This window comes from Aquarana catesbeiana, linkage group LG06, assembly GCF_042186555.1.
Source record: "Aquarana catesbeiana isolate 2022-GZ linkage group LG06, ASM4218655v1, whole genome shotgun sequence".
Taxonomy (NCBI): Eukaryota; Metazoa; Chordata; class Amphibia; order Anura; family Ranidae; genus Aquarana; species Aquarana catesbeiana.
This window is the reverse complement of record NC_133329.1, coordinates 336,518,943-336,542,344: the sequence shown is the minus strand read 5'-3', so window position 1 is coordinate 336,542,344 and position 23,402 is coordinate 336,518,943. Positions and strand designations below refer to the sequence as shown.

At 44.6% G+C, this 23,402-nt stretch overlaps 1 protein-coding gene across 1 annotated transcript in view; it reads right to left on the bottom strand.

Moving 5' to 3' along the window:
• LOC141148076 (dynein axonemal heavy chain 11-like) overlaps nucleotides 1-23,402 on the bottom strand; it is a 1,034,097-nt gene that overhangs the window by 166,977 nt on the left and 843,718 nt on the right. The window contains exon 73 of the mRNA XM_073635228.1: nucleotides 18,829-18,969. Within this exon, the coding sequence (XP_073491329.1) occupies nucleotides 18,829-18,969 (141 nt within the window). The remainder of the gene's footprint in view (nucleotides 1-18,828; nucleotides 18,970-23,402) is intronic.

The window sequence follows — 23,402 nt, the reverse complement described above, 5'->3', positions numbered from 1 at the left end:
AAACAAATAACTACTCAAATCTTTGGTGACATTTACTGCTTGTGTTTGTTTTAGCTGACCCTAACAGAAATGTGGTGAGTCCTGAAAATGGCATGATTGTGTAACCTTACAAAGCACTGTTGGGTGTTATTTACTAAAGGCAAAGACACTTTGCACTACAAGTGCACTTGAAACTGAAACTGCACTTGTAGTGCAAAGTGGATTTGCCCTTAGGAAATAACACCCATTGTCACCGAAAACACCAATTAGAGCACCACAAAAGTGTTGTAGCATTGAGACAATAATCCACACATTCTTGATTAACAATCTTTTTAATACCAGTACAATCACATGTGCATTTAGAAAAGGTTTTTAAAACAAACCAACATGTTTGTTGTATAACAATTTTTGGAGTCACATTAGAAAAAGCAGCAATGTCCATTTAAGATAAAACAGACATGTTTAAAACCAACAAGAAAGACACAAATCTTGAACTTACAAAGTTCACTTTTGGTAGAACTTGAAGGCAATATCAGATATGAGTATTTACAAACTGTGTTTGATTTTGCGTTCAGATGGGGTGAGGTCACCCCAGGAAAAGCCACATTTTGAAGATGCACACAAATTTACAAATGTCAACATGTGCTACCTGCCATCACGGGGGATCAAGGGACGTGTTTTGGGGGTGCAACCCCTTCCTCACAGCTACTTTATTATTGAGGAAGGGGTTGCACCCCCAAAACGCGTCCATTGATCTCCCGTGATGGCAGATAGCACATGTTGACACACTGTGTGCCTCTTCAAAATTTGGCTTTTCTCAAATTTGTCAAAAAATTTCAAAAATTTGTAGCACACAAAAAAACAAAGGGATTTGGAGGGGTTTTAAACTCTCCCTAAAACATCAATGATGTTCTTCATTTTTTGAAGAACATCATTGATGTTTTTCTTGATGTTTTCCAAGTCCCTATTACACCCTATGATCTCCCCGATCAGGATCTGTGCACTTTCCTAGGTGAAAGGATCTGGATCCACAACATCACGATCACCTAAAAAGATAGAAACCAAAAAACACCATGTATTATAAATATTCCGGCATCCATCTCTTACCTGAGCCTGTGGTCACAGACACTCACCTGTTGTGGTGCCAATTTCCACCACGTCTTCCTCTTCCTGCTCTGCTTGTTCTGGGTGGATTTCTCCTTCTTCCAGAGGTTGGGGGTCTCTGTTCTCCTCGGATGAGGGGTGTCCTCCGAGTCTTTTCTCCCCTATGTAAAAAAAAATAGGTCTACTTAGCACACAGATATTTGATGGCAGAACTATAAATATGAAACATTGCTTGGAAGTGGGGTACAATTGTCTGTTTTGGCAGAGTTCCAAGATGTTGCATTTTTCTTGTCCTTTGTGAAGCTTCAATACTTACCTGTTTTGTACAAGCTTCACAGATGGAGACACCCCTATAGTATACACTGGAGCACCTGTGTGTGCCCCCTAATAAAAAGGGTGTTCTTGTGTCCCACACTAGTGCTCCAGCGTCCAGATGTGTAAACAGCTACTGAGTGTCCTCTCCTTACACAAAATCTAGTTTGCATTTCATTCTAGTAACAAACCCATCTACACAACCAAATTAGTTACACACAAGCAGGCCCTAAAAAATGTGGGCAAATGCATATGGCCAAAACAATGGTGTTTTATAGGCCGAAAGAAAAATGTTTGATACGAACGAATAATGTGCCCATGAACATGAAAGTTGACATTTTAAACTGGATAACAGTTAAGAAAAGCACATGGAGCAGCACGAACGTAATAAACATAAAAAGAATAGGAACACAGCACAACTACTTACTTTTTTGCAGCACTCTCCGGATCTTTCTGTACTGCTCGTGCTCTCTTAATTTCAGGTCCGACCACTGCTTGCTGAGCTGATCTTTCGATCGACGTACCTCGAAATTCTGGTGCAGACTTTTGACCACTTTCGCCATGATCTTGGCCTTTCGGACATTGGGGTTGGGGTAAGGTCCATACTTCCCGTCATAGTCGGCCCTCTTCAGGATGTCCACCATCTCTAACATCTCCCCAAAGGACATATTTGATGCCTTAAATCGTCTCCTTCTGGATCGGGACGTTTCAGGCTCCGGGCTTTCCTCCTCCTCCTCCTCGCTGGTGTAATTATCAGACACCTGCTCTGACTCCGCCATGTGCTCTTCCCCACTGCGACGAATGAGAAGGGGCGGGGAATAGACTAGAAAGAACATCAGGGGTGAGCTGAGTTTCAAGCATGCGCAGTGTCTATAAAGCGTAACACGCGTGTGTAGTACGTACGATCTGTGAGCGGAGGAAGGCGTAACGGAGGCGCCGATCGTGATTGCGAAGGTAAGATTTAACATTGGGCCTATACTGCTTCTAGATTGAGGCCTGTATTTGCACAAGTTTAGAAGACTTTAGGCTGACATTAGGGTTTGTCTTGTGTTGTGTCTTGCAGTGAAAATGGATATCTTGAAAGATAAGGACTTTATGCCAATCTTCATTGATATGTTCAGGGAGCTGCCCTGTCTATGGGAGATAAACCACCCCCACGGCAGACATCACCTATTTGAAGATCCTAATTGGTGGCCTGAGGAGCACTTATCTAAGGGAGCACAAGAAGGTCCAGGATTCCCAGAGATCAGGAGCTGCAGATGACAGGCTGTGGTACTATGACAGGCTGCATTTTCTGGCAGGTCAAACTGAACCCAGGCCAGCACTCTCCAGTCTTCCTTCCACGCTTCCTTCCCCCCCAGCTGAGGCTTCAGACGCCCAACCTGGGCCTTCCAGGCAGCAACATGTGGAGGAGCCCAGCTTGAGCCAGGTATAGCATTCCTCTAAATCTTCATGGTTGTCCATTCAATGATGTTAACTAGATGTTTGTTTGGAGTACTAATTTATGATTGTGATTGATGATGCAAAAACTAAAACCATGTCCCTTTTTCATACACAGGGAAGTCTCAGCCAGGAGGTGGCCGGGCCAAGCAGGCTGCCTGATATCCAGGTCCCTCCCCTACACCTTCAAAGACAAAGTGGCAGGAAGAGGAGTAACCTGGAAGAGGCTGCCATAGGCCTTTTTTGGAAGGCTACAGAGGCCCTGAGAAGCCCCCACAGTGTGGAGGAGGACTTTGCTGGCATAACTGCCTGCAAAATGATGTAGATGGAGGAGGGCCAATGACTCCTGTGTGAGTCCTTAATTTTGGAAGCTCTCAATAAGGGGTTGAGGGGCCAAATAACATGTGCTACCCACATTTGTAACCTCACACATAGTCCTCCTCCTCCTCCAGGTCCTACTACTCCTCCTCCTCCAGGTCCTACTACTCCTCATCCTCCTCCTCCTCCAGGTCCTACTCCTCCTCCTGCCACATCTCCAACACCAGAGCCACAGCCGGGAAGGAAGCGTGGAAAGAAGACCAGAGAGTGATGACCCTGGGTCCAGTCTGGTCTGGCAAAAGATGCAGGCTCTTGTAGTGTCACAGCCTGGGGACATACATGTCATCTGCTGCTTTCATGATCTCTGGGACTTCTGGACCAGACTTCACTCCCTTAGATATGGACTCCTCAGGCCAACAATTTTGCAGTAAAATAATTGATGTGTGCCCTGGGAGTCAAAGGCTTCGCCAATTTATGATGTTTCTCCAGCGTTGCCTCCCTTTTTGTTTGGTTCTGAGCCCTTAATAAAGGAATTTTTGTTTATACTCGCCTATGTGTGTTTTCCTTCAAAAAGGACAGTTTGTTTGTGAGGAGGCAGGTACATTTCAAAAATACAATGTGAAATTAACAAGGGACACCAACACCAAACAATCTCCTTGAGATTAAATAATACAAGATATCAATGGTGTTGTGGTAATTTGACACACAAAACACACACAAAAATATTATGGAGTAAAACTAAAAATAAAAAAAAACAAAGATCAGCCTTGAAAAAAATACAAACCCAAAAAAAAAAAAAAAAATAGCCTTGAAAAAAAAACCAAAACAAAAAAGAAATTTGGTCAGATGTGACAAATCAAAATATATTGAGGGAATCACAATAAATAATAAAGAAAGAAGTTTGTGAGAAGTCTGTGTGAATATGAGCAGCAAAACTACTTCATTCTTCTCACATTATAAAGAAGAAGAGAGTGCGCTGTATTAAACAATTTAAAACATTGCAGCGTGATGAAAGTGCTATATCCATTCCGAACGCTAATTTTACCAGACCGAGCTGTTCCGTCTCGGAATTTCTTCTGAGCATGCGTGGCACTTTGTGCGTCGGAATTGGCCACACATGGTCGGAATTGACGCGATCATATTTTGTTGTCGGAAAATTTTATAGCCTGCTCTCAAACTTTGTGTCGGAATATCCGATGGAAAATGTCCGATAGAGCCCACACACGGTTGGAATTTCCGACAACACGCTCCGATCGCACATTTTCCGTCGGAAAATCCGACCGTGTGTAAGGGGCATAATATGTTTTCTTCTAAGATAGCCCTTTATTTGGCTCCATCTTCCCATCAACTCTGACCAGCTTCCCTGTCGCTGCTGAAATAAAGCAAACCTCACAACATGATGCTGCCACCACCATGTTTCACGGTGTGGATGGTGTGTTCAGGGTGATGTGCAGTGTTAGTTTTCGGCCACACATAGCGTTTTGCTTTTAGGCCAAAAGGTTCGATTTTGGTCTCATCTGACCGGTGCACCTTCTTCCACATGTTTGCTCTGTCCCCTACATGGCTTCTTGCAAACTGCAAATGGGACTTCTTATGGCTTTCTTGCAACAATGGTTTTCTTCTTGCCACTCTTCCATAGAGGCCAGATTTTCCAGAGTGCACGACTAATAGTTGTCCTGTGGATAGATTCTCCCACCTGAGCTGTGGATCTCTGCAGCTCCTCCAGAGTTAGCATGGGCTTCTCTGATTGCCTGGCCTGTCAGTTTAGGTGGACAGCCATGCCTTGGTAGGTGTGCAGTTGTGCTATACTCTTTCCATTTTCGGATGATGGATTGACAGTGCTCCGTGAGATGATCAAAGCTTGGGTTATATTTTATAAGCTAAGCCTGCTTTAAGTGTCTCTACAACTCTATCCCTGACCTGTCTGGTGTGTTCCTTGGCCTTCATGATACTGTTTGTTCACTAAGGTTCTCTAACAAACCTCTGAGAGCAGCTGTATTTACACTGAGATTACATTACACACAGGTGCACTCTATTTACTAATTCAGTGACTTCTGAAGGCAATTGGTTCCACTAGATTTTAGTTAGGGGTATCAGAGTAAAGGGGGCTGAATACAAATGCATACCACACTTTTAGGTATTTATTTGTAAAACATTTTGAAAACCATTTATCATTTTCCTTCCACTTCACAATTATGTGCCACTTTGTGTTGGTCTATCAGATAAAATCCCAATAAAATACATTTACGTTTTTGGTTGTAACATGACAAAACATGGAAAATTCAAAGGGTGGGAATACTTTTTCAAGGCACTGTATCTGCATGAGGCACTTCTGACAGGTTTTCCTGACACCAAGAGATAAAATGGTAAAAGGGAGGAGAGCTTTAGCACACAGTTGAGGTCTACAACTGTGCATGCTCTCCTTGTACTGTAAGGAGGATGGTGTGTCCCTTCCCTCCAATCAGAGCTCATGGCTCTCCTCACTGAGCTCAGCAGTGTGAGACTTCAGATCCCTGCTCCCTGCTTTTCAGAACTGAACCATCCTGTGTAAATTCTGGTCTTTGAACGGCTGTAGAGGGGAGATGGTTGCAGATAAAGAGGTACAACTTATGTAGGAGGATCTGTGTAACTGTATTTTTTTTTTTTTGTACTTTTATACTTTCACTAAAAGTTTATTTATATCACATAGAGGACAAAATTTCTGAGGTATACTTAATTCTGCCATACAGCACAGTCCTTGACTATTGTATAACAGATGTATTCCATTTACCCCTAGATCCATTAACCCAACACCTGCTACAAACCCCTTACCTTTTCCCCCAGAAAATGAGACCACACCAATCTGGAGTAAATATTGGCCGTAGCAGCCAATTTTCTTTATTAATAATAATAACCAATCAAATAAAATTAACATAAATTAACATAACTGTATGAAAAACACCTGAAATAAACCACCCCAATCTGTTAAATACTCCCGTTGGTCTTTGCAGGAAAAACCCACCAATCTTGCCACTCGATCCACTCCGGCACTGCGGTACCTTAACTAAAATAGGCCTCCAGCTGACATGCTAGCTCGGAGACAACAAACCAATTGACCGCAGTGCACCCAATAACCAATTCCAGCTAAACCCCCGTTAGCTGGAATATCACCAATGGGCCTCATACTACCAATGGGTCCCGAACTCTTCATATCTGGGGTTTAATCCTTCACCCGCAAAGACCAACACCACGCCACAGCACACACCAGGGGAAAACCTTACCCTTGGGTGCCCTGCCAAATCCTCAAAGCTCGCTGGATCCCATCCTGTAAATCCGAAGGTCCACAGGTCAATCCCCCCATCATTCAGGTGTACTCCATCTCTTCTCAAGTACCGCCACGTATCCATTTCCAGCTCTAGGTGTCTGATTGCAAGCCCACCATTCCTGACCACAAAACCACTAACTTCCTTGTTCCTTCTTCCTGGCCCAGTTAATCTTATCCACCAACCTAGCCAACCTCCAAGTGGTTCATGCCACAATGTCCAACCACACAATATGTGTGGAAAGACCATGCGGAGTTGCCAAAAATCGAATTTGATGTTTCGAACCAAATCCAACATTGACCTAATCCCTAAATCATTGCCACCCACATGCAGAACCAACACGTCAGGAGGCCTATCCAGCCGTACAAATTTTCGCACCTCCGACACTGTCCTACCCCAAAGCATACCCGGCACCCCCAACCCCCGGAGACATGCTTCCTGTCTGGAAAAACCCAGCTGTCTCCCATCCCGCCGTGCATCTCCTCTCCTTGCCCCCCAACACACATATGAATGGCCCACTATCCAGACCAGGCACTGTGTTCTTCCTGAAAGAAAAGAGAAAAAACAAAACCCCCAGCAAATCAATACGATAACCAACACATAACAGTTTCAATGTACCACTTTAAAAAACTTGCCCCTACCCCCTTTTACATATTCAAGAGATGAGGGCAAACATAAGATTTAAACCGTCTAGATTCCCATCTCCCTATCTTTTTCACCGCCGCCTCATCCAAACCTCATCGAACTGCTTCCGTAGCTGTCCCTATCCGAAAGGAATGGGATGAAAATTTTTGATCCCCAAAACCCAACGCCCCCAAACATTTTTTAAAAATTGCAATGAATTGGAAACAAGATAACGAAAGCCCATCCAGATGCACCAACAAGGAACCTGTCACCTATTGCTAGAAAATCCCATACCAAGTTTACTGGGCACAAGGGAGAACCCGGCAGTGAAAAAAACAGCACCGTCTTCCCCTTGCCCCGCTGATCCGTTTTAGATTTTTTTACCAGTATGGATAGCCTGTCCTCCCCACATCTGACATCTGTCACACCTATCCCCCCATTTGCCTTCTTGGAAGGACTAACTAATTCGCTAATCCTAAACGCCCTGAAAAATACCAAGGCGAATGCCGCCTTGAACAAAACCACCTCGTACTCCAATGAACAGGACAATGCTAACTGTGCCAACAACCGTCCTAACAGCTCGAACGAAACCGGACGCCTAGAGTCACATACAGGGGGCTGCACATACAGGGGGTTCTTCCAAAGAAGTGGCGTTCTTAAAATAAGTGGCACTTCCGCTCTTGCTCCATCCATCTGATCATTTTGTTCTCTCTTCACAGGTAAACCTGCGTTTATATCTCCACATACCTTAAAACTGAACATTGCATGACTGCAAAAAAGCTTATTGGGTAAACCTGCGTTTATATCTCCACATACCTTAAAACTGAACATTGCATGACTGCAAAAAAGCTTATTGGGTAAACCTGCGTTTATATCTCCACATACCTTAAAACTGAACATTGCATGACTGCAAAAAAGCTTATTGGGTAAACCTGCGTTTATATCTCCACATACCTTAAAACTGAACATTGCATGACTGCAAAAAAGCTTATTGGGTAAACCTGCGTTTATATCTCCACATACCTTAATGAGGGCATTAAGAACATGAACAAGAACTGAACATTGCATGACTGCAAAAAAGCTTATTGGGTAAATCTGTTTGTCACCACTGTTTCAACTCCATCTGTAGCCATACTCACATTATTTCAATGTTTATTTAGCCATTAAGTCTTACCTAAATTATGGGTTGCTTATCTTTACAATTTTGGCCTTTTAGTCCCCTTGCAGTTTGATTGTGGTGTGAAAGTTATGCCCTGCTAGCTGTGTTGCTAATATGCCCTCCTAATTGATTAATTGCCAGATTCAACCCACACCCAACACACAGTATAAAAACAAGGCCTTCCTTACGGGGGAACACATACAGGGGGCTGCACATACAGGGGGTTCTTCCAAAGAAGTGGCGTTCTTAAAATAAGTGGCACTTCCGCTCTTGCACTTCAGCGATTTGCACAAAGCAAACTATAAAAGACTGCAGGTGACCCCATTTCCTAATTTTATCATCTTCCTCTCTGAAACATGCACTCTTTACCTCTCCTCCTTTTCACAATTGCTGCCTCTCTCCTCAAACTCTCTTTTCTACATCCCTCTGCTCCACCCCACAACCTGTACATATCACCCTCACTTCTCCCCTCCCCCTATTACTGCACTCATCACCTCTTTCTAACTCTAAGCCCACTTGCTAACATACCCCCCAGGATACTGAAGCATGTCCCCTCATACAAATCATATTCTCATATTACCTCCCTCACTCTTCTGCTTCTCCTAATCGCTGGAGATATTTCCCCAAACCCTGGGCCCACTTTATTTAACTGTGCCCAACACACCCATCACCAGCACCCTACACCCTCTGGCAGTAGTCGCAATCTACACAATCTAGTCTCCATTCCTCTTCTTGCCAACACCAGCCTCACTCTCTCCTGCGCCCTCTGGAACGCCCGCTCTGTCTGCAACAAACTCACTGCTGTTCATGACCTCTTTGTCACTAATTCCTTTAATCTACTTGCTCTCACAGAAACCTGGCTCCACGAATATGACACCCCTTCTCCTGCTTCCCTCTCCCAGGGTGGCCTTCACTGGACTCACTCCCCCAGGCCTAATGGACGCAAGGGAGGTGGAGTGGGATTCCTCCTATCCCCCCAGAGCACCTTCCAGGTTATTCACCCTCCTCCCTCTTTTTCACTCTCATCATTCGAAGCCCACTGTATACGTCTATTCTCTCCCACTTCCCTAAGAATTGCTGTGATCTACCGGCCCCCTGGACCATTATCGACTTTCCTTGATGAGTTTTCTGCCTGGCTACCCTACTTTCTCTCTTCGGAAATTCCCACAATCCTTCTCGGTGATTTCAACATCCCTGCTAATACAAACATTCCTGCTACTTCTAAACTTCTTAGTCTAACCTCTTCATTTGACCTGAAGCAATGGGTACAGGCTTCTACTCACTCTGATGGCAACACCCTTGACCTTGTATTCTCTTACCTATGCACTCCATGCAACTTCTCAAACAATCCTTTTCCTCTCTCCGACCACCACCTTATTAGTTTCTCTCTCCCCCTGTCTTCCACCACCTTTCCCTCCAATCGCCTAACCGTCACCCGTAGAAACTTTCGCAACTTCAACTCCTCTCTCCTCTACTCTGCTACCGACCACCTCTATGACAAAATCTCCCCCCTGTCCTGCCCCAACCAAGCCATATCCATCTACAATAAATCTCTATCCTCCACCCTGGACAAGCTCGCTCCCCTCACTACACGCAGAATCAGGCCTCGACCCCTACAACCCTGGCAAACAGATGACACTAAAATTCTCAAAAAACGTAGTCGCGCTCTTGAGCGTCTGTGGCACAAGACTAAGTCTCTCAAAGACTTCAACCAATACAAATCTGCCCTCCAAAAATACTATTCTTTCCTCCACACTGCCAAGCAAACCTATTTTACAACTCTTATTAATACCTTCTCATCCAATCCCCATAAACTCTTCTCTACCTTCAACTCTCTACTTTGTCCTCCACCGCCTCCCCCCACTGATTTACTCACTGCCCAGGAAATCGCTAATCACTTCAAAAACAAGATTGATACAATCCGTGATGAAATCTCCACTCTACAGGTATCTCCCCCAGCTAAGACCCCATGTCAACAGATACAACTGACACTACCTCTATTCAAATCTACTACTCCAGACGAAGTTGCTAAACTCCTTTCTATCGCCCACCTAACTACCTGTCCCCTGGACCCTGTTCCCTCTCAAATGCTACAGTCACCCTCTGACCCCATCCTACACTCTCTAACCCACATCTTCAATCTCTCCCTCACCTCTGGCGTCTTCCCCGATGCTCTAAAACATGCACTGGTCACTCCCATACTCAAAAAACCATCCTTGGACCCTACCAATCTTAACAACCTACGCCCTATCTCCTTGCTCCCCTTTTCCTCTAAACTCCTTGAACGCCTGGTTTACAACCAACTGAGTGACCACCTCATTAAAAACAACCTTCTTGATCCCCTTCAATCTGGATTTCGCCCTCAACACTCCACAGAAACTGCTCTTTTAAAACTCACAAATGACCTACTAACTGCAAAAACCAACGGACACTATTCTGTACTCCTACTTCTGGATCTTTCAGCTGCCTTTGACACGGTTGACCACCCCCTCCTCCTCAAAAAACTTCACTCCATCGGTCTCCGTGACTGTGCTCTTCAGTGGCTCTCATCCTACCTATCCCAACGCACCTTCAGTGTCACTTACAATTCTACTTCCTCCACTCCTCTTCCCTTCTCTGTCGGGGTCCCCCAAGGTTCTGTTCTTGGACCTCTTTTATTTTCAATCTACACCTCTTCCCTGGGTCAGCTGATAGCCTCTCATGGCTTTCAATATCATTTCTATGCTGATGACACACAAATCTATCTCTCCACCCCTCAACTCACTCCATTAGTCTCCTCACGCATCACTAACTTACTAACCGACATATCTGTATGGATGTCACACCACTTCCTCAAACTCAACTTGTCCAAAACCGAGCTTATAATATTTCCTCCCCCACGTGCCTCTTCCCCTGACTTCTCTGTGAAGAGCAATGGCAAAACCATCCACCCGTCCCCACATGTCAGGGTGCTAGGTGTTATCCTAGATTCTGAACTCTCCTTTCAGCCCCACATCCAATCACTTTCCAAAGCTTGCCGCCTCAACCTCCGCAACATCTCTAAACTACGTCCCTTTCTAACCAGTGAAACTACAAAGCTCCTGATTCACTCCCTGGTTATCTCTCGCCTCGACTACTGCAACTCCCTCCTCATTGGCTTACCTTTAAATAGACTATCCCCCCTTCAGTCCATCATGAATGCTGCTGCCAGACTCATCCACCTTACAAACCGATCAGTGTCTGCTACCCCTCTCTGCCAATCCCTCCATTGGCTGCCACTCGCCCAACGAATTAAATTCAAAATACTAACAATAAGTTACAAAGCCATCCACAACTGTGCCCCCAGCTACATCACTAACCTAGTCTCAAAATACCAACCTAAACGCCATCTCCGTTCCTCCCAAGATCTCCTGCTCTCTAGCTCCCTCATCACCTCCTCCCATATCCGCCTCCAGGACTTCTCCCGAGCCTCGCCCATCCTCTGGAATTCCCTACCCCAATCTGTCAGACTGTCTCCAAATTTATCCACTTTTAGGCGATCCCTGAAGACTTTCCTCTTCAGAGAAGCCTATCCTGCCTCCATCTAACAACTGCATTATTTTCTCCATTAGCTCATCCCCCACAGCTATTACCCTTTTGTATAACTTGACCCTCCCTCCTAGATTGTAAGCTCTAACGAGCAGGGCCCTCTGATTCCTCCTGTATTGAATTGTATTGTACTTGTACTGTCTGCCCTAATGTTGTTGTAAAGCGCTGCGTAAACTGTCGGCGCTATATAAATCCTGTATAATAATAATAATAATAATAATAAAACACCGGTAGCCCTTCAGCACATGTCTAACCCAGAAATCCTTAGTTAAGTCAGGTAAACCTTGAAATTTTAACCAAAACGCCAACCCTGCCAGTTTCTTCTCCAACCCAGACACCGACACCCCGTCCTCCAAATTCCGAGAAACAAAATACAAAACTAGCAACCTGAGATCTGGTTCCTCCTGTCCTTCCACCACCTGTTGCACCAGGAATACCCATTCCTGCCATACCCTGTTGTATGCTGACCATGTTGCGTCGCTCACCAATTGCCTGATCCATCCGGCTACTCGTCCAAGGCAATACTCCACAGCCACTCGGGACAAGGGACCCCGCTCTGCTCCGCCCCCGGTGCCAACTCTCAGAATCTGTCCCACTGAAAGCGAGATAACGTATCAGCAATGACATTATCCACTCCGGGGAGGTGCACAGCATATATAAACACGTTCAACTGCAGGCAACGTAATACCAGGTACCTGAGCAACCTGACTACTGGCGGTGACGCCGCTGACACTTTGTTAATCACCTGTACTACCCCCAAGTTGTCCCCGTGAAGCCTCACTTTCAAATTCTTGAAAGATTCCCCCCACAACTCCACTGCTAACACCACGGGGAATAACTCCAGCATCCTTCCACGACTGAGGCCAAGGCCCTGCGCTCCACTTACCTTGGAAAAAAAACTCCAAAACCCGCAGAACCCGCCGCATCCGTGTACAGCTCCAAATCGAAGTTGATAACTGGCCCTGACATCCACAGCGACCTGCCGTTGAAATTAGCCAGGAAATGTGCCATACTGTCAGGTCCTTTCTATGAGCCTTCACCAAGCGCACATAGTGCTTGGGGGATGTAACCCCTGCAGTACTTGCAGACAGCCGCCTGCAAAATACCTGCCCCATGGGCAGCATGCGACACGCAACATTCAGCTTACCTAGCAATGATTGTAAGGTTCGCAGTTGCACTTTGCGAAGTCCCAAGATCCCCCGAATCTCTGCCTTCAATGCCTCCAACTTATCCTCCAGCAGCCTGCATTCCATGGCATCTGAGTCTAAAACGATGCCCAGGAAACTCAACACCATCTTGGGACCCTCTGTCTTCTCCGGTGCCAAAGGGATGCCAAACTTATCAGCAACATGCTCCAGCGTGGCCAACAGCTGATGTAGGTGGACCCACGCAGAGGAAGTCGTCCAAGTAGTGTATGATGGAATTTACTCCCGCAACATCACGCACCACCCACTCAATGAAAGAACTAAACTGTTCAAACAATGCGCAGGATATAGAACACCTCATGGGCAGGCAGCGATCCACGTTGTATTCTTCCTGTCAATATCAACCCAACAAACGAAAACTGTCCGGGTGAACCGGGAGCAAACGAAAAGCCGACTCTGTCAGCTTTTGCCATCAGTGCCCCCCGCCCATACCTCCTAACCCAAAACACAGCGGTGTCAAAAGACGTATAGGAAACCGTGCATACCTCCGGGTCGATGGCATCATTCACCGAACCCCCTTTCGGGAATGATAAATGGTGAATTAGCCTAAATTTGTTAGGCTCTTTCTTCGGCACGACCCCAAGAGGTGACACCACCAGATCTGGTATTGGCAAAAAAGGAAAAGGACCACTCATGCGACCCAACAAACCTCCTTCAGCAGTTTTTCCGAAACCACATCCGCATGTTGTAAGGCTGACGGCAAAATGCGTGACAGAGGGGGAGTATCGACCAGCCGTGACGGAATTCTAAACCCTTCTAAAAACCCTAAGCCCAGCAACCTCACTGCCTCCCTATCCGGGTACCTATCAAGGAAAGGTTGCATATTTCCCACTATCACCGGCGTTGTCCCACTTACTAACAGATTCGCCAGTATGGTTTTTTCCCTGTTTAAAACAACGGGACACAGGGTGTCCACCCCCACAACCTGAACATTCGTGCTTGTATTTGCACGACCCCCCAAATCTGCAGACACCCTCATTAAATTGCCAACAAACCCCTTTCTTTCTTGTGGCCGATTGTCTGTGCTTGGATGAGCCACCGGCTCCCCCTTGAAAAAACTGACTCGTTGGCCTAGCCAACATCATAAGGCGCATCCATAAACTGATGTCCTTATGATCCCCCCTCAAGGACGGTCATATAGCCCTCCGCTGCCTAAATTGCTCATCGTACCGTAGCCATGCTGTTCCCCCGTAGACTCTGTGTGCCTCTCCCACGGCATCCAGATAACAGAACAGTGCCGAGCAGTGTTCTGGATTCTTTTCCCCAATAACGCCCGCCATTATCGCAAAGGCCTGCAGCCAATTCGTGAAAGTCCTAGGGATGAGCCTATATCTCCTTTTTTCTTCATCTTGTTGCTTGTTATCCTCTGGCTTCTCCCTATCCAGATTGAACTTTTCCAGTGGTAGGAGCGCAAAAATCTCCACATATTCTCCCTTCACCTCAGATTTTAGATGTGCTCCGATGGGGCCCCTCAAAATACACATAAACTTTGCATTTTGCAGCATCCGCCAACCTTACTAAGTCCTGTTTTTTTAGCCCCCTCCCCTGTTGCCCCCTCTTACGTCGTAGGCGCCACCTCCTTACCTGCCACCCCTGCGACCTCCGTCGCGGACGCCGCCTCCGTAACAGGCCCGGGGGAAGTCCCCGTGCCCGTTGTCACCTCATTCATCGCCCCCCCACGACCCCAGCAGCCACCCATGCTGCTGCAGGCGACTGTCTACCACTCCGAATATCAAATATAAAGAAAAAAACGCGCTAAAATATGAGTGTATATAAATGAATCATACATATATTATAATCATGAAATTATAATCTGAAAATTCCTCTTGGGAAATCACAACACCAAAGAGATTTCAAACTAATACAGTAATCAGAAAAATATATAAAAAAAACAGTGATGTCCCAAAGCAAGCAATAAAAGCCTGTATGGTGTCTAAGCAAGGGATGTCCAGTTGATGTTATAACTTGTCTGTAAACAGCGTGGCTGCGGAGGTACAGCAGGGAACCCAAACACTCGAGCTCAAAGGCATGTGAATAAAGGAAAAATGGCCATAGTGTAAATCTGGTAGGACATTTTATTTGAAAAGGTAGAAAACTTGCATAAAACAAGGTAAAAAACAGCAAATTGCCGGCCGGCATACCGAGCACCCGTCCACAATAGGATAGCAATGACGTCAGAGCGTCAACCTCCCGACGTACGTTTCACCTACAAATGGCGTCGTCAGGGGGCCACAAATGGCGTCTCCCCAGACGACGCCATTTGTAGTAAATAAGATGTCCTACCAGATTTACACTATGGCCATTTTTCCTTTATCCACATGCCTTTGAGCTTGAGTGTTTGGGTTCCCTGCTGTACCTCCGTAGCCACGCTGTATACAGACAAGTTATAACATCAGCTGGACATCCCTTGCTTGGACAGCATACAGGCTTTTATTGCTTGCTTTGTGGTAAGCGCAAAATCTATGTGGTGGCGGATCACTGCGAGCAGGGTGTCTTTTTCATCTTCACTACCAAGTCTTTGTTGTGCTATTTTGAGGGGCTTTCCTTTGGGACTATTTTTTTATATGCATATATTGATTCATATTTAATTTATATGGACATCACTGTTTGATTCACATTTAATATATATGGACATCACTGTTTTTTTATATATTTTTCTGATTACTGTATTAGTTTGCAATCTCTTTGGTGTTGTGATTCCCCAAGAGGAATTTTCAGATTATAATTTCATGATTATAATATATGTATGATTCATTTATATACACTCATATTTTAGCGCAGTTTTTTCTTTATATTTGATATTTTTGGTGCACATCTCACTGTTAAACTGCTGCTTTTTGGGGGGGTTTCACCGGTACAGTGGTAGCGCAGTATTTTTTTCCTTTTTTCCATGTCTACCACTCAGCCCTGGCTCAAACTTGTGCACTAATTCCTTCAAACCTGCTAAAAATGCCTGCAACCCTGAGTCCGCCGTGGCACGGTCTGCAACCAGCGCGGCCGGAGGGGAAGGCACGGTCGCAGCCGACCGCCCTGCTGTGACCTGACCCCCACTATTACTCTCCCCAACCTCCCCCACATCAGTACCCCCAACACATAAAGTAATACATATAGACTTACCGGGATGCCTGGAAGGGGTCCCACCAGCCAACGGTCCAGTCTCCACCCCCATCGAACGTCCTCGCTGTTTATCGTCATCCGACTGTGACAGCTCACCTTCAGACCATTCTACTGCCATCTCCTCTTCACTCGCCGACAGCCCTCCAGCGGATGCGTCACTGGATGCCGGGGATCCGCAGTTCTCCAAACCCCTCCTCCCAGCGCCAGATCCACCCACCGATTTGTGGGTTGCTTTTCTGTGCCCGCTGTCATCCTTCCCGCAGTGCCGCGCAAGGCCACTGCCAGCTGCTGTACTCCTCCCTTCTGTCATTTGGGGCCACAGGCTGTGGATCTGGGGTGCCCGGCTGCCGTCGCTGATCTTTTCCCCTGCCAAAGCCCCGCCCCCGCTGCATCAAAGCCAGGGGCCGAGATCGCCATACTCTCCCTTCTAGGCCCAGCATCCGCCCTGGAGCTGCTGGCGCTACCCCTCCTCACTCCGCGGCCTGTCTGTGTCTGCAACCCCTTCCCCCCCTCCATGCGCCGCCGCGAGCGGCCCTGATATCGGCCGACCCACATGGAATGCTGCCTCTGCACTCTGGGAGGGAGGGGGAGAGGGGGATCTGGGGAGAAGTGAGCCGGCGGCTGAAACCGCCGGACTCGCGCCGATTCACGCCCCTCCAAAGTGGCCGCTGAGGAACTCTCACCCAGCGCCACTGCCAGTCTGCCCTCCAGCCATCCCGGTCCCTTGGACCCCGCCTTGGACTTCAGCCTGGCAAGAAGCTGTTCTAACGCTGCCATGCTTCAAAGCTCGCTCCTCCTGACAAACTGAGCTGGGGGGGGATCTCTCCCTCTGCTCAGTTAACTTTGCTCCACCCTTTCCTTAAACCCCAACCAATCCCAGCAACTTTTTCATACCATTTCCCTGCTATGGTCCCCCTGTTAACCCTATCATGCCCGCCCTGCGCCTATTGCATTTTATTTAATTTGCTCCGGGCTTCCTGTCTGGCAGTAAAGGAATCCAGTGACAATTAGGCCTGGTTCACACCTATGCATTTTTTAGTGCATTTTCGGTTTTGCAGAAACACACATTTAACACACATTAAACATGGTTTCCTATGGGTCACGTTTACATCTGTGCATTTTATGGAAAGGGCCTGGGGCTTTTTTCTGGTTTTGGTTATATAGACAAAGGATCAAAAATGTGTATTGAAAAACACAAAATGCACCTGGAATATGCAAACTGCAACCTGCATAGGTGTGAACCAGGCCTTACAGGTCTCCTATCTACCCCCACCCTGTACTGGACAGTGAACTGAGAAGCGAGAGACTGAAGAGCTTATCTCTCTGTCACACAACTTTCTCCTTCAGTCTACATGTTCTCTACACTGCAGCACAACTGATTAGCTTTTTGTGCTGCTTCTCCCTCTCCCAGTTTGAATTACGCTGTACAGGGACTACAAGTCAAAATCACATAATTACACTGCTTGCATTTAAAAAAAAACACATTTATTGATGTATTAATGAACACAAATCTCCATTTATGGTGTCTTTTATATTTGCCAGGGATTTGGCTTTTACTGAAAGTCCTAATTGTTCACTGCTGCTTATTCCGGAATAACATTAGAAGTAAATTTTGGATTGCATCACATGGCTGTACAACACTAATATAGTGTCTTCAGGATATCTATACTCAGATGCAGGCTTATGTATTCGTTTGAAAGCAATCAATAAACTTGTAGACTGAGGTATGTTTGCTTCTAGTGTTGGGAATCCCAGATCTGTATAAATTAATCTGGTCCCCCAGTTTTGAAAGAAAATCTGTTGGGCTGTTTGGATATTTTAGGCAACTTTTACTTTGTTCTGCTTTGTGAGAGCAGAGATGGGTGAGATTAGCTCCACGGTTCCCATCCTGTAGACAGCATGCACAAAATGCTTAAGTGCAGGTCAACTTCCACATTTTTTTTTATGAGGGTTTTCTTTTTCTCTAACAATATGTAAAGGTAAACTTGTCCTATGCCGACATCTGGTTGTGACACAAGGCTATTAGCAAAACTTTAAATAGTCAGGCCAAACAAAACTTTGGGGGATAGAGACAATTTTTAACATCTCATGGGGACTCTGTTGAAGTGATCACTGCACTTGAGGTCTTGGGACTACACACCTGTTGTGGGAACAATGCAAGTTTCTAATTTTCTGTTTGATGTTTGCTCATACATATATACTATGGAAAATGCAACAGGAGGTGGTAGAAAAAGGAACGGTTGGCAGGAACACATAGAGCTCCCTGGTGGGCAGGAACAGAGATAGGAATTATGGTATGGAGGTCTCACAGTTGAAATATCCAAGATATGAGCAGCCAGGCCCTGGCTCAGCATACTATTTGCATGTATAAGTGAATTGGCTATATAAACATTTAGAAAACACAGTTTTTTTATAACAGTCATTGATGAAATTGTAAAATGTGTCAGGAGAAGATACTATATTTAAAATGGGAAGAAATATTTGCAAGCACACAGTGATTTACAAGAATCCAGCAGAGACAAAGCTGTTGACATCATTTCATTTTGTTCCTTTCTGTTGTTAGATGTTGGCTACTGCAATCTTTGTACAGAATAGATAGAATCTTATAGCAGCTTTCTTATAAAGCAACTTTTAGGCGTGGTTATCCCTAATGGCTTGCCATAAAGTTACAATAAGACATTGACTATTCCTTTGTTACAACCTTAAGGGAGAATTGGTACATGGGGCTGATTTTCTTCAAGTCATTCATAATGAAGTAGAGGAGAGAGGCTCTTGAAGCCACAGGACGATAATGTTCCCGAGCTTCATTGATCTTCACTTCATTGACTTTGGCTTCTAGTACCTGTGTGCAAAAGAAAAGAAAATCTTAAAGGTTTACTACAAAGGAAAAAAAAGTTTTTGTCCTTTCTCAAACCCTGCTCCATTTCATTATAAGGCTATACTGGTACTGAGATGTTAATAAAATTACTTGTTACTCATCTTCTAGCTGGTGCCAAGTTTTTTACTTATCACATGTGGTTTCCTATATGTACTAATGAGATTATATATCATATCAGAAATATACTAACCAGAGTGTATACAAATAGTAATCAGAGTGTAAAAGTTGTATTATAAGTGTAAACTTAATGGTTATGGACTGAATGGCTATATAATATTAGGATGTATCTGTCCTATTCATCAGCAGTTCTGAATGTATAGCTGGCCATTGGGCTGAAAAGCACTGATATGCCCATTGTCATAAAATGAGGAATAATCCTCCTATCTTGAGATTTGAGATATCTGGTGTTCTACAGCAATGAACAACCATACCTAAATAGATTTTTCCATTTTGAATAAAGAGAAGTAAGGTTTGATCCCTGGCTTTTTAATGCTAAACGCATACACATGAATGGCATGCAAAGAGTGGCGTTTCAGCCAAGCTACTACTGTCACCAGTCTGTGACCTGCTCCTCCTGGGAGATTTGCATCATAAATAAGTGGAGGTTCAATTTTGTAATGTAGTATATGTAAACAATAACAATGAACTTTTCGTATTTGCTACCTTTTAGTCCTGCTAGACATCCAGTGCTTTCCTTTTTCCTGTGCACTCTGCAGTGTTATCTGAAACAATGATATTTTTTTTTCTCTGTGAACTGAATAATGCCTTTTCCCTATGTTATGAGATGGGGGGGGGGGGGGGGGGGGCAGAATAGTATGCTAGAATTGTCAATCCTGGATGGGAAGTATGTTACTAGCAGGATCATCAGGTAGAAAGTAGAAAAAAAAGGTTGAATAAAGAGAATGAATACAGTCACCACATCTAAAGACTGGTAAACTGCAATATAATATATTCTTGTTTTGGGATTAAACTGTATCACGCTCAATACTATGAAGAGAAGATGTTTTTAGTGGTATTTGATCTTTAAAGATCAGTGTAAAAATCACAAAGAACAGACTGTTCAATTCACATCAGGATCACTCACCCAGGGAGTGTCTTCAGAGATGGGTTCCTACAGACATACCACTGTTTACTTGTTTTAAATTAACATTTCATGAACCTGAAGTTTAATCTGCTAATATTATGCTTTCCTTGGCCCTTTACCCCCTTCATCAACATACTACTGATTTCTTTTAAATAAAACCTTTCCATATTTATTACACACTTTTTTTAGACCCAGTGATGACATCTGTGCTTCTCTATGCAATGCAACCAGATCATGGCTGGTAGGAGGGGTCATCTAGCTAATGTACTGCTTTCAAGAGCTCTCAGACCCGATGCAAGCAGGGGGGCTTGCTCTTGGGAGGAGCTATGGAAATAACAAAATGCCCTGATGGGTGGATCTCAGTCTCTAGGCAGAATCTATTTGCAATCTATTTGCATAAGACTGCACTAGGTTAAGTTCACATGTAATGCTAAGCCTCCATGATTGAAAGAACTGAAATCCAATGAATGGAAAGGGCTGATCAGGAATAGTAAGGCTGGAGAGGAAAGAGCTAGATGACTCTGGACATCCTGCAGTGAGGAAACCTGATTCAGCTTCTAATGCACACTGTGAGAAGCTCATAGCGTGACATAAAATCAGAGTATGCAAAATCAATACAGAAAAGGAGCCTGTATAAGACTGAAGGTAACACTGAAGTTTGGCTTTAATGTTAAAATTAATGTTTCATAATATAAATAAGTGAATGATACAACACAAAACCCTGAATACAGCCCTATGATCCACATAAAATAGTACATCATTATAGTCCACCAAACATTCACAGACATTTTCAGACATGTCTCAATAACAGCGCCGCCGACTCAAAACAAGTGCTCAATATTTATCAACCTCTATGCTGTTGGGTGTTTTACAAGCATTGCTCAAGTTGGTTATGCCTATTCCAAATATAGTTAGGTATGGTCACTTTGAGCTACTGATAAAATTTAAGTAATACTAAAAGAAACTAGGGGAAGCAGTTACTGATATCTATCTATCTATCTTGTTACTGATCTATAGCTATCTACTTAACGAGCTATTGTTTTATCACCATCATCTACCTCTATTTTTATTGTAAAAAATACATCTATTTTTAATTAGTTAATATTTTCACTAGTAGTTATAGAGGGGTGTTCCCATTCAAACGCTTCATCTTTTTTCCTGGATGAACATATGAATACCCTGCAATACTGTTAAAAACACTTGTGTTCACAAAGCCAGACAGAAATATTCATTGCAATGCTCTGAATATTAGAAATCATATTTCATGCTCGTAAGTCTAGGGGAATGTGCATAATTGGTTCCAAAATATTCAGAAACAGTATAAATGGTGTTAATTTAGTTCCTTCATTGCTCTGTAACCTCTGCAAATAAATGTGCTACGACTATAAACAGTCTGAAAAAGTGAAGGTCAAGCAGCAAACAGTGACTCTGAATAATAAGCAGCAGCTAACTTTGTGTGCATTGTTAACTGGGAAGATTTAGAGTGAATGGAACCATAGAAGTATTGAAGGGTTATAAAGAAGTAAAAAGCCACCAAAAAATCACAACAAACTCTGTTGATTTGAGACTCTAGTTTTGCTGAGAAAATAAATCTTGTTCCGGTTAGTTATATACATTGTTGTGATGCCGATCTCTGCTGCTCTGCTTGCTGTACACCTGTGTAAGGGACTAATCTCCCAAAACTCCCTTATAGCTACTAATAAATTGCAGGTCTAAGCAACAGAATGTAACCGATTATAGATAGATGTGTGGCTTTGGGAAAAAGACCCAACAGGAAGATAATGGAAATCTCTCTAATTTGAAGGGAGATTTTCCCAGAACAGTTGCCCCAACTAGAAGATTCCTCCTGACCTCTGTGATGTCACTGGCACAGGGGAGCCGTGTAACCAGGAGAAAGGCCCAGGCTGGGTTTTAAGCCAAAGTCGCAGAGTGATCCCTTGTAATGAGGGATCTACTGGAGCTGGTAAGCAGTTAATTCAGCTGCTGGTGGCGGCACTGTTGCACAAGGTGGTGAATGGTGAGTCTAACAACAATACCCAAGATTCACTATTTTAATGATTTATGAACTCTTGTTTTTTTTTATTTCATTTTCATGTGAATAATTAGTGCAATTCTATTTTTTATATACTATTGTTAGAATGTTAGCAGTTTATTGCAGTCCCTTACCTGCTTCTGTCATGAAGACATTTAGATGAGTCATTTCAATAAACTTCACTAAAATCAATTGCGAAAGTATAAGGAACTTCCATTGTGGCAGGTTACTTCAGTCTAGCTATACGGTATAGTTTTGTTAGGCTGCCATGATTATTCCACTATGGGGGCGCAGATATATTCACCCTCTGGTCACCTAATATATTATATAGTTCTGTACAGTGTGACCAAATTTTCTAAAGCCTTCAGCTATTACACTTTGTAGTAACTGCACCTATGGCCGGGCTACACAGATCTAACATCCCATGCCGGTGTCTTGTCGAATACAGTCCCCTATCCAAAAGTGTCCGCCCTGTACTGCGCAGGCGCAGTACGGAGGACAAACGAGACGCCGAAAGTCTCCGAAGTTCAACAGCTGATCGTCAGCTGTACACGGCGCCTGCGCATTTATTCTTACCCTATGTCCAGGATCATTCCCTACTATCCAAGTGGACATAGAGTTAGAATAAATAGTTGCCGAGCGCAGTGAGGCCGTGCCCGAAGCGTGGTGAGCGAAGCGAGCCCGCGAGGGGCCCTCTTACACAGCCATCGCTAACAGGTGCCCGAGCGCCGTGTACAGCTGATGGTCAGCTGATCAACTTCGGACATTTTTGGCATCTCCTGCTCCTCCGTACTGCGCAGGCGCTGCGCCTGCGCAGTACGGGGCGGGCACTATCTGATAGGAGGACACTATATGTCAGAACACCGGCTCTTCTTCTGGGAATGAGGACCAGTAGATCCAGCACTGCAGTTGGAGACAGTTGCCTTGTCATATGATCCTGCTGTGTAATAGGAAGTGTTCATAGAAACCAAAGAAGGACCCTCCTCCTCCATGATAAGAAAAAAAGAAGACCCAAGACCTGCAGCATCACATTTATTTATTTCAGGTACTTGTATAGTGGTGTCAATTTATGCAGCGCTTTACATATTATACACTCACATCAGTCCCCACCCTCAAGGAGCTTACAATCTAAGGTCCCTGACTCACATTCATACACTAGCGCCAATTTAGAAAGGAACCAATTAACCTACCAGCTTGCCATTGAAGTGTACCAGGAAACCAGAGTACCCAAGGGAACCCACACAGGCACAGGGAGAACATGCAAACTCCAGGCAGGTAGTG